The 12,080-nt window shown below is 47.4% G+C and overlaps 1 protein-coding gene across 1 annotated transcript in view; it reads right to left on the bottom strand.

Moving 5' to 3' along the window:
* Positions 1–12,080, bottom strand: part of SRGAP3 (SLIT-ROBO Rho GTPase activating protein 3) — a 233,852-nt gene that overhangs the window by 30,759 nt on the left and 191,013 nt on the right. Inside the window, exons 16-17 of the mRNA XM_029601439.1 lie at positions 11,031–11,136; positions 9,397–9,624 (exon numbers count right to left, since the gene is read on the bottom strand). Coding sequence (XP_029457299.1) covers positions 9,397–9,624; positions 11,031–11,136 — 334 coding nt within the window. The remainder of the gene's footprint in view (positions 1–9,396; positions 9,625–11,030; positions 11,137–12,080) is intronic.

Genomic DNA, 12,080 nt, shown 5'->3' with positions numbered 1-12,080 from the left:
AGGGAACCAGCTACCGTAGGGGTGGCTGGAGGTGCTTCACCCCTTTCAGAAAATGGGCCACGTCCAGATGAGCTGACATGTGGGTTCCATTCCCCTTGCCCTTGAAACAGAAGAGAGACGCTATCTGGACCTTCAAGGAGTTAAGGATCAAACCTTTATTCAAGCCGTCCTGCAAAAATTCCAGAATTAGTGGGATTTTGACCGCCTGGGGAGGGGACATTGCATTCCTTGCACCAGACCTCAAATACTCTCCAGACCTGCACATACGCTAGGGATGTAGAGAACTTCCAAGCACGGAAAAAGGTAGCAATTACTGCTACAAAATATCCTCGCTTCATCAGGCAAGCCCTCTCAAGTCGGATCCTCATGAAGGACGAGTCCTTGCTGTAGCAGGCCCCTGTGTGGTGGGAGGCACAGGGGGGTCTCCACCAGGAGTCTACGCACGTCCGCGTACCACAGACTCCTGGGGCAATTTGGAGCTACTAGTAGGACTAATCCCCTGTGGTGCTTGATTCTGCAAATGACCCTGCCCAGCAGGGGCCATGGAAGGAAGGCATATAGCAACTCTTCTTCTGGCCAGGTCTGAACGAGAGCATCGAGACACAGGGACCGCTGATTTCTTCTATGACTGAAAAATCGGGGAACCTTTACATTGCGGGATGTGGTCAGCAGGTCGATGGGACGGGAGATCCCAGCGATCTACCTTCAGCTGAAAGGCTTTGGCTGACAATGCCCATTCTCCTGGATCCAGACTCTCCCTACTTAGAAAGTCTGCTCTCATGCTTTCCTGCGATGTGGGAGCCTGAGATCATCTTAGATGTATTTTCACCCATTCCATAAGGAGATCTATCTTCTGTGACACTTGCTAGCTCTTGGTTCTACCCTGGCGGTTGATTTAGGCTACCATCATTGATTGTCCAACATTACTCAGACCACTTGATCCTGGAATCTGTGGCTGAATTGTAGACATGCCAATCTGACTGCCCGGGCTTCCAGGCGGTTGATGTTCCAGGGGCCCTCTCCTCGGTCCAACGTCCCTGGGCCGTCAGTTCCTGACAATGAACTCCCAAGCCCCGAGGCTTGATCTGTTGTGAGGACCAGCCAGTTCAGAGAGGACGGGGTTCACCCCTGCTCAGATAAGCTTCCTGCAGCCACCACTGGAGCCAAGAGAATACTCCCATCGATAAATGGAGGCGAATCAAATAGTCTTGAGACTGCGGGTTCCAAAGTGACAGTAGTGAGCATTGAAGTGGTCGCATGTGTGCCCTCGCCCACAGCACTACTTCCAGGGTTGCCACCTTCAAACCGAGAACTTAAAGATAGCTCCACACTGTTGGGTGTATTGTACTTATCTGCATGGTCGGAAGGAAGACCTTGCCCTGCTTGGTGTCGAACCGGACTCCCAGATATTCCAAGGACTGGGAGGGCTTGAGACTGCTTTTGTCCAGGTTTACGACCCAGCCAAATTCCTGAAACAAGGAGGTCACCCTGTTGTTCACCTGGAGACTCTCTTGCACAGACTTGGCCCGGACCAGTCGTCCAAGTACTCTTCTCAATGCTGCCACTACGACCATACTCTTAGAAAATGTTCTGAGGGTGCTGGCTAGGCGAAAGGGCAATGGCCAGAACTAATAATGGTGACCCAGTACCACAAAGGGTAGGAAATATTGGTTTTGACGGATTGGAATATGTAGATAGGCCTCGTATAGGTCCAGGAAGGTTAAGAACTGTCCCGATTGTATGGCCATTATCACGGAGCGGAGAATTTCCATGCGGAAATGATTCATTCATAGATGTCAGTTGACGCTCTTGAGGTCCAGGATGGGGCAAAAGGAATTTTCCTTCTTGGGTGTGATGAAATAGATGGAATACTCCTCCATATTTTCCTGGGGCGCAGGTACTGGGATTATAGCTCTCATCCTGAGGAGCTCTAAAAGAGTAGTCTCCACTGCCTGCTTCTTGTGCTGGGAGAGGCAAGGAGTCATCATGAATATATCCCGAGGAGTGCTGTGAAATTCCAGAGCATATCCTTCTCGTATGACCTCCAATACCCAATCGTCTGAAGTGATCTCAACCCACCACTGGTAGAAGAGGGACAGTCAACCCCCTATCTCCCCATTCCAAGGGTGGGTTGGCAAAATTTCAATTGGGGGTTCGGTTCAAACCTGAACCCAAGCCTACCCCTCTCTTGGGTTGTCGACTAAGAAAGGCTGAGACCTCCCAAAGGACTGAGACCTCTGAAATGTTGCATTTCTGTAAGGGCGAAAACATGGGAGTCCCTGGATTGACCCCTCATAGGTGAGGGGCACTGTAACTGCTTTCTCTTATCTTCTGGTAGCCAGGGAACTGGAGATTCGTCCCATTTACTGGCCAGTTTTTTCCAATTCACTTCCGAAAAGGAGTGATCCTTTAAAGTGCATCTTTGTAAGATTTGCCTTGGAGGTTGTATCTGCTGACCAATTCCACAGCCATAGCTGTCTTCTGGCCATCACCACTAGGCCACTCCTCTGGCTGAAGTACGCCCATATCAGCTAAAAAGGTGGTGGTGTGTTCCATAACCGCTCTGGAATTCATCCCTGAATCATCCACCTCCTAAGAGAGGAGTAGGCATGAACGAGCTATGAGGGCACAACAAGAACTAATCTGCAAGGTCATTGCTACCATGTCAAAGGACTGTTTAAGGATGGACTCCATCCATCTATTGTGTGTATCCTTTAAGGCCGCTCCTCCTTCCACTGGGATAGTTGTTCGCTTGGAGACAGCACAGACCAGTGCATCCACTTTATGGAAACGCAAACGCTCTCTCACTGCCGGATCCAGTGGGTTTAGAGCTTCTAATGCTCATTCCCCTTTAAAACCTGCTTCCGGGGCATCCCATTCCAGGTCAATCAACTGCTGGATGGCTTCCAATACTGGAAAATAACAAGAGGCTTTCCGTAGGGAGATCAAAATTGGATTCTTCTTTGGTTCCATCATAGAACCAGTCCCAAGGACTCCCAGAGTGTTGCGCTGGAGGTGGACCCTTGGCCTGGCACAGGATTGGTACGGCCCTCTGAGGGATCCCAGGAGGCGGAGCACACAAGGAGTCAGAGGCTGACTGGAGCTTCACCAATATCGGTCTAGGGGTTCCGCGGGTTGAGCCCTTGGATTGCCAGACTGCCTGGGCTCAAGTGGGCTTCTGGAGGTCTCCCGAAGAGATGAAGGAAAGGTGTGCCCACCAAGAGTAGAGCTGCGTGGCTGTCGAACAGGCGAGCTAGACCAGAACCCAGAGTACTGGAGACCACGGGTACAAGGCAGGAACTGAAGGTCCTCTGGGTAGGATAGGCAATGCCTACTGGTCTAGCTTGCAGAAGGCCATGGGTAGCATCAGAACAGGCAGGCCTGGTGGTCACAGGAGTAGCAAAGAGAGTGTCTGAATGGAGCGCAAGGGTCAAAGCCAGGGTATCCATCAGAGAGTGGTCAGCCAAAGCAAGGGTCAGTTCCAGGTATCAGTTCGAGCGTGGTCAGTGGCAAGCAGGGGTCAGTTCCAGGTATCAGTCCGAGCGACGTCAGTGGCAAGCAGAGGTCAGTTCCAGGTATCAGTTCGAGCGTGGTCAGTAGCAAGCAGAGGTCAGTTCCAGGCAGCGGTCCAAACGTAGTCAGAGGCAAGCCGAGGTCAGTACCGAGTATCAATCCGAGGAGTTACAACCTGGGTAGTGGAACGTGGAACAGCAATCAAGAACAGACGCTGAGACACAGGAGGACCACAGCAACACAGGAGCACTGGAACAAGCACAGGAATGCAGGAACACTGGAACAAGCACAGGATCAAGGAATGCAGGAACAGTGGACGGCAACTAGTTTCACACAAGTGTGACGACCTGTTTGCCAAGGCGAGGAACTGAGGGAAGGACCTCACCTTACATTCAGGGTCTATATAACATCATCGGAAAGCATCCGAGCCGAGGCTCCCGCCCTGGGTCCTTTACATGCAGAAGCGTCGGCCACACGCGCGCCTAGGGGCGGGGCCAAGGACGCCGAGGATGCGGAGCACCTGTGGGAGCTCCGCTGTGAGGCCTGTGAAGCTGGAGGCTTTTGGGGCAGGCGCTGGGGAAGCCGAGAGTTGGCTGTAGCAGCTAGGGAGGACGGAACAGAGCCAGCGGAGGGAAGCCAGAGGTGAGCAGGCCCGGTTGCGACACCAGCGCAGCCGGGACACACAACACAGAGTCTTCAGGGTCTGGGAAACCAAGGCCGGCAATTCGTCTCTATGAAAAAACCGCGACATGGTTCCATACAGTTCCAACCCAAGGGGAATTTCCCCATCTTCCAAGAAATCTGTATCCTCCTCTTCGTTCATGCCGCCTGGGTTCCTGCCAGGGATACCCTTGGTGAGGTGAGGCATGCCTTGAGGTCTGCCGATAGTACTGGGAGAGGGAGGGCTTACCTGCTGAGGTTCTGTCCAGACAGGGGCAAGTGAGGGAGCAGACTGCACCTGTAAGAAGGCTTGAAGGCTCTGGAAAAATTCCACCCAAGAGAAGGCAGCTGGATCCATGCCTAGCCCAGGAGGTACTGGGGTAGGTGCCGCAGATTTTCCCTCTCCCATGGATGACCCAGTCACGGGGGTACTCAGATCCGGGGTACTTCCAGTTAAGGCTGTTGCAAACCCATCCTCTGAATGGGAGGAGTCAGGCTTAGCAAAGTCCAGGGAGTCCCTGAGTTTCATCACAGTGCTGACATAAGATAGAATCCAGGTCAGACTGTGAAGGCCTAATATGACAAGCAGCACAGAGAGAAAGGCGCTTATGTTTCTTGGCTGCCAGAGACATTGGCAGTGGTAACTGTGCGTTCTATCGGCTTGTGCTTAAACATTTATGCGCACAGATTTAGGGCACCTAGGTGGTATGCAGCGAGGCACACACACAGCCCGTGTGCCCAGCTTTACCCGATTTCTTTGCTTAGTGGTTATGGGCGTATGTATGCGCCCGATGTTATGCGTGCAGAGCGTGCACAGAGCTGACGCACTGTGCGTACCGACGTTCTATGGAGGGCAATATGGCATGCACGAAGACGCATGCAAGATGGTGCCACTGCGGCCTACCACGCAGTGTGCCAACCAAGCCTAAAGCGGGACCTAGCCCACTAGGGGGGGGCCACTTAACCCACTTGGAAGCCCACTTCCCCTTACCCCAACAGGATTGGAAATAATGTCAGTACAGCGCACCATGCAAGAGACCGGAGGAAGTCTTACCGAAAACCCCTCCAACGTCTCTGAATCATGAGGTAAATCTTCTTCTCTCTCTTTTTTTTTTTTTTTTTAACTTACCTGGGCTCAGCGCTTACCGTCTGGCCAATTGCAATTTGGAGACATTGGTAGAATACAATGAATGTAGCTGATCAGGGAGCCATATGCCCAAATATTTCATTACATGTTTTGTCCATTTTAATAGGAAGTCCCCCTCCCAGTCTTTTTCCACTCCATTTCTCAACAGCCATTGCCTCGGATTTGTCCAGGTTTAACTTTAAGCCTGCCTCACTACCATAACAAGAAAGCACCTGGAACAAAAGCTAAAAGAAGACTGCGGAACAGAAATATGAAAAATCAAGTCGTCTGCAAAAGGAGGGATTTTAAAGGGACCAGCCCCCATGGAAATTCCAGGGGTATGATCATTCATGGATTCTTTGCGCAGAAACGGATCCATAGGTAATGCAAAAAGGAATGGGGGACAGGGGACACCCTTGTCGAGAATCCCGCTGCAAAACAAAATTCTCCGAAAATTCCCCATTTACTGATATTCGTGCTCTTGGTTGATTATATAAGATGTGTGTACAGTACCAAGAATAGCCTTGGAATCCATAAGTGCAAAAAGTGACAAATAAATACGCCCAATTTACTCTATCAAAAGCCTTTTTGGCACTAGAACATATAAGTGAAGAACCTAAATGCATTTGTAAAGAACGATCAATGGATGCCTGTTTACTTAGGGAGACCAACTGATTTTGGATAGTTCTCTACTGCCTCGGGGTCATTAGGTTGGTACCAGGGTGTACAAATTTTTATAATATGCAGAAAAAATGTCCCCAATCCTTTCAGAGTTCCGAATCAAATGACCCTCATGTGATTTCATGGAGTCTATATGGGTTTTCCCATTTTAATTGTGAACGAATTTATATTGCAGAAAGAATTTATATTTGTAATACAAGAGGCTTTTTTTTTTGTGTGCTGGTGTATTAATGTATTTAAAGCAGCTTGGGTGACCAAAAACTGTGATTTATGTTCAGAAATGGGACTAGTGGTAAATATTTTTTTTGTCTGATCTAAATTATTTTTCCAGGTTTATCATCTATTTAGCTCTCAATTTCCTCTTTTTAGCTGTATAGGCTAATACTTCTCCCCTCAGTACAGCCTTTGCCGTCTCCCAAAACAGCAGAGGACTATCTTTGTATTCTTTATTAAATTCCTCAAATTCTTTCCAATCAAAATGATAAGGGGATGGAACAGCTCCCCTATGAGGAAAGACTAAAGAGGTTAGGACTTTTCAGCTTGGAGAAGAGACGGCTGAGGGGGGATATGACAGAGGGGTTTAAAATCATGAGAGGTCTAGAACGGGTAGATGTGAATCGGTTATTTACTCTTTCAGATAATAGAAAGACTAGGGGGCACTCCATGAAGTTAGCATGTGGCACATTTAAAACTAAGTTCTTTTTCACTCAAACTAAGTTCTTTTTCACTCAATGCACAATTAAACTCTGGAATTTGTTGCCGGGGATGTGGTTAGTGCAGTTAGTGAGGCTGTGTTTAAAAAAGGACTGGATAAGTTCTTGGAGGAGAAGTCCATTACCTGCTATTAATTAAGTTGACAAAATAGCCACTGCTATTACTAGCAACGGTAACATGGAATAAACTTAGTGTTTGGGTACTTGCCAGGTTCTTATGGCCTGGTTTGGCCTCTGTTGGAAACAGGATGCTGGGCTTGATGGACACTTGGTCTGCCCCAGTTTGGCATGTTCTTATGTTCAATGAGGTAAGAATGGAAGGTTTGGTCTTGAAACAAATATGGGGGGAACTTCCATGGACCATGAGCAGTGGGATTAGTAAAGCCATTCAGGGTCACTCACACCAGTGCATGGTCAGAAATTTCCAGAGGACCTCTCTCAGCACATAAAAAAAACCTCTCAGAGAGCAACACATAATCCTGTCTGGTTTTAGTTTCATGTGCCCTGGAATAGTGGGTAAAATAAATCTCCAGAGGATGGAGGTTCCTCCACACATCTATCAAATGTAAATGGTGGCACAAGTAAGAAATGCCCCTCTCCTGTGGTGCATCAATTGCTGGTTCTGGAACAATATTAAAATCTCCTCCTAAAAGGATGGGAATATGCGAATACTGAGATAGCAGATTTATCACCTTTGCAAAAAAAACTTTTGAGAATAGTTATTAGGAGCATAAACACTTCCCAACAGAGCTTGAATTCCAAATAAATAGCCTTCTATAAAAATATATCTGCCCTCCGTATCTTTAACTGTTTTAAGCAGTTGAAAATGTAGAGTTTTGTGGAGTAGTATTGCCACTCCTGCTCTCTGAGATAAAGTTGAGGCATTATATGCATCCCCCCACCCACTTTGGTCAACGCTTAATATGTACTAAATCTGCTAAGCGGGTCTCCTGCAGTAAAGCTATAGTGTGTCAGCGTGAAAATGCTGCACAGCTTTTAACAACTTATATTTTTTCACTGTTGTGCCTGTGCCACATAAGTTCCAAGAGATGCATTTAAGTGATTTACCCACAATCAAAGAAAGCCATCACCATGTAGATTAAAGGAATTCATAGAGAACTCAACCAGGAATGAAAAGTCTCACAGCCTAGGCCTCCCCCCACCCTTACAATAATAATCACCTAGTTACGCAATTCAATATTAAATTGCAAATTACCCTCTTTCCCCCCCAAATCCTCCCATCTCTCCCCAGTAGTAACTTCTTCCCTTTGGCCAACCAAGACTTTGAAAAAAAAAAAACAAAACCCAAAATACAAAATTAGGTTTGCAAAAGAAGCTGTATTTAACCAAGAAGCAGGGGTCATCGTAATTGTGCCTTAGGGGGCCCTCTCCCCTCAACACGAAATCTCGTCCACCCTGTACTGCAGATCATCAGACCAAATATTTGAAAAACAGAGAAAAATAATAATGCAGGTTATGTCATTAACCACAGCAATGGGAATTACTCCATTCTCCAGTACCAACAAAGCAATTAATGCAACCAACACATGCATATGGAAAGCATGGAATCTAATGACTTTTTGGGACCCTGCCAGGTACTTGTGACCGGGATTGGCCACTGTTGGAAACAGGATGCTGTGCTTGATCGATCTTTGGTCTGACCCAGTATGGCATGTTCTTATGTTCACCTTTCAGTTTTTTCTATTTTCCTCATTTTAGCAAAGTCTCCTTTTTGAAAGTTTCATGCTAGAGTTGTAGATTTACTTAATGTTCTCCCAGTCATTAAGTCAAATTTGATTGATCACAGTTGCCGAGTGGCCCCCACCATCGTTACCTCTTACACCAAATCCTGCGTTCCACTAAGAATTAGGTCTAAAATGGCTCCCCCTCTCATCATTTCCTGTACCAACTGCTCAATTTATTTCAGTCATTTATTTCATCCAGGAACTTGATCTCCACAGCACGTCCTGCTGTGACATTTACCCAGTCAATATTGGGGTGGTTAAAATCTCCCATTATTACTGGGCTGCCAAATCTGTTAGCTGCCCTAATCTCTTATCACTTCATCGTCCATCTGTTCATTTTGCTGTTTGTTAATTAATTGTGCATGTTGATCTTATAAACCATTTTGGGAGATTTTCAAACCGGGAAGGAAGTCTAAATATATTTATAAATGAACAGATAAATTCTATCAGAGAAAAAAATACAGAGAACTGAACAGAGACCACGTCACCAATGCCACTAAATGGTTGTCAGATGATAAAGACTTTTGGTCATTACAGATTTGAACCAATGTCCTGGAAATAAAAGTCTGTATCCTTGTGCCATTCCCATAAGCCATCCAGCCCTAGAGGTAAGAAGCTCATCCTAAGTCATCACAGCAAAATACATTATACGAGACCCGAGTGGTAGGGATGTAGACTGTGAAACGTCAGCTCCCTTTCCCTAAAAGAATACTAAGTTCCTGTGTTCGCATTTATACTGTTTCAAGTTACTTGTATATATTACCAGTTCCCTGTAAAGCATTACTATGCCAAGTTCATGTTTCATGTAAACCGATGTGAGACTCAAAGTGTATGTCGGTACATAAAAATCTTTAAATAAATATCATGCATCCACATCTAATGCCTGCACTTCTGGAGAGCAGACTTTCGTACAATCACGGTTACGTGTTCAGTTATATAAATAAATGTCAATACATACCAGTAGTCCTCGCTGCCAGTCATACATTTCTCATACATGGGACCCTCCAGCTCCCTGTGGCTTGGAAAGATGGCCTCATGGTGGATAATGATAGTTTTGATGACCTCATTGACATGAGCCTGGCAGGAGACAGGATCTTGTCCATCTGGAATGGGCATCAGAGTTGGTCCAAAGCAGATGGCGAGGTTATAGGGATCCATCATGTTTTCATCGCTATACTGTGACAAGCTAGAAGAGAGCAGGCCTTAAATCTGCAGCATGTACTAAGCAGCTTATTGCAACGCCTCTGTACAGTGCTCAGAGCACTGAAACAGGAGGAGGACCACAAGACAGGAAAATAATTAGGTCAGATACAGGACCCAGCACATAAATAACAAAACCCAGCGGCATAGCTCTCTCATGCCTGGCTGGGTTTGTGGCAAATGAATAAGCAAAGATTAATCGCTGCAGAAAGAGAGAGCGATAGTGCTCTCCAATTCCTACATGGGGACAAAATCTGCCGGTATACTCTACCCCCAGGCTTTGCACCAACCTTCAAAACAAGAATACCTGCAAGCGTTCACACCTGCTTTTGGTGCAGGGGTTTGTTTTTTTTGAACAGAACAAAATGTACATAGTTTGGAGCTGACCGTACCCCTGAGAATGCCTCTTCTTAAAATGGCTAAAAGTTCCTACACTGTGAAAGAATGCACGGACTTTGAAACACATTGGGAGAGCGCAGTTTTCAGAATGCTGATTTACACAGGTAAAGCGTTTTATTACCCACAGACATGGCTTTTGAAGTTTTCCCTCCCTACCTGGTTTCTCCCTCCCTGCTTTACAGCAAATGGTTAATGCTGGACGGATAAAAAGACAGCCCCTCGTGATGTCTGAGTAAGAAACATGAGTGGCCCCTTCATTATCCTTTCCTCCCTATGCTGAGTGAAGGTCCGGAGACACGAGTCACCCTTGCAGGAGTTTACAGCCTTCATAACTGCAAGGTTGAGTCTGCTATGGTATTGCTATCGTAAGAGGGTGAGAAATGTCCAAGGGTTCAGACCATACGGGACCCTTCTTCCTAGCCAGGAACTGAGGCTTCTAAGGATCAAGGAACCATCAGAACTTGCCTCAGTGCCACTGGAAAGAAAACGAAAGCCCCTCCCATTAAGAAAGCAGCAGGATATACGCAAGATACTGTATGTGAATCTACCTGCCACAAAAGCAAGTCTTCCACTGATAAGACAATAAGAGATTGGAAAGTCACTTCCCTTGACTCTTCTGGGCTAATATTAGTTCAACACACTAAGGAAGAAGGGATTTTTTTTCTTGGCTCAATAGTTTCCTCCTAATCCTTTGGGCTTGTAGCCCAACCTCCCCTGCCCCATATCTGCCCCAGTTTAGCCCAGTCATTACAGTGACTGTGTTCAGCCAGGAGCCACAAACCATGGCTCCTCCAGAATCTGGTTAAGAATGGATCCTGTGCTTGGCCACTAGGTGTCACCATTGAGCAAGGAACAAGTCTCCTTTTCTCTAGAGGCCATGAACACTACCATCACAGCATCCCCAGCCCCGACTGGTTTGTGGAGCAGAAGACCTGATCCAGGAATTGCGCAGCACTAGCCACTCAGCGACAAGGAAGAGTTAAGATGACTTACTGATTGAGGAACGCAAAGAGATATCTCATGACAACCACGACAGCTCGTGGGAGGGTAATGATGATTTGCCGAATCTGATGTATCTTCTCCACTGGGTTCTCAATTTCTGTCAAGAGGAAAATCACCAGCTGTCACTGGGCACAGATCTAGAGAAATAGCATTTCCTTAACATTAAAAATTATTGGTATACAGAAGGGAATGTACTTGTATGTCCAGCAGCTGATGGGCTTTTCTGATGCTTCTTACTCAGGATAAGATTATTCAGATCGTGACTTGCTCCTGAGAGCAACAGAAGCTATATATGAGGTCAATATTCAATGGCACAGCTAGCTGTGAGTTTATCCAGGAAAAGTTACATGAGTAACTTGTCCTAGATATTCAGCTGGACTTACGCACAAAGGTCATCTCTAAATATACCTGGATAAAGGTACGCCTGGAAGTTTATCAAGGGAAAATTAGGACTGTGATTTTTTTCCTGCCGGACTTATGCACGTAACTTTAGCTGGATGGCGCTGCATAGATACGCTTACTGCAGGGGTGGCTCAAGGCAATCTGCTGCCTGAGGCGAGGGGTGAGATGGCGCTCCCTCGTCCCACCCCCACTCTACCCTGCCCCCTACTCGCCCCACCCCATGTCTCCTCCTCCCTTCAGCTGCCACTGGCCTGGCCTCTGGCAGTCGCACGACAGCGTCCGTCCTCCCTTCAGTTGCCAAAATCTGGTTTCTGGCGGCCTGCGGCAGCGATCCTCCTCCCTTCAGCCACCACTGACCTGGCCTCCAGCGGTGGCCCACAGCAGCGATCCTCCTCCCTTCAGCTGCTGCTGGCCTGGCCTCCTGCCAGCGGTGGCCTGCGACAGCGTCCCTCCTCTCTTCTGCTGCCGCAGGCCTGGGTCAGCAGCCGCAGTAGGGGCAGGCAGTGTGAGGCTGATGCCACAGCGGTGTTCTGAGAGGGGCATTTTTTGCCGCCTCAAAATTCTGCCGTCTGAAGCGGCTGCCTCACCCTGCCTCATTATAGAACCGTCCCTGCATCATTGAGTAAAATTAAGCCCCAT

The sequence above is a fragment of the Rhinatrema bivittatum genome, chromosome 4 (assembly GCF_901001135.1).
Source record: "Rhinatrema bivittatum chromosome 4, aRhiBiv1.1, whole genome shotgun sequence".
Classification (NCBI taxonomy): Eukaryota; Metazoa; Chordata; class Amphibia; order Gymnophiona; family Rhinatrematidae; genus Rhinatrema; species Rhinatrema bivittatum.
The sequence above is the reverse complement of the archived record's forward strand: the minus strand, read 5'-3'. Positions and strand labels throughout refer to the sequence as shown.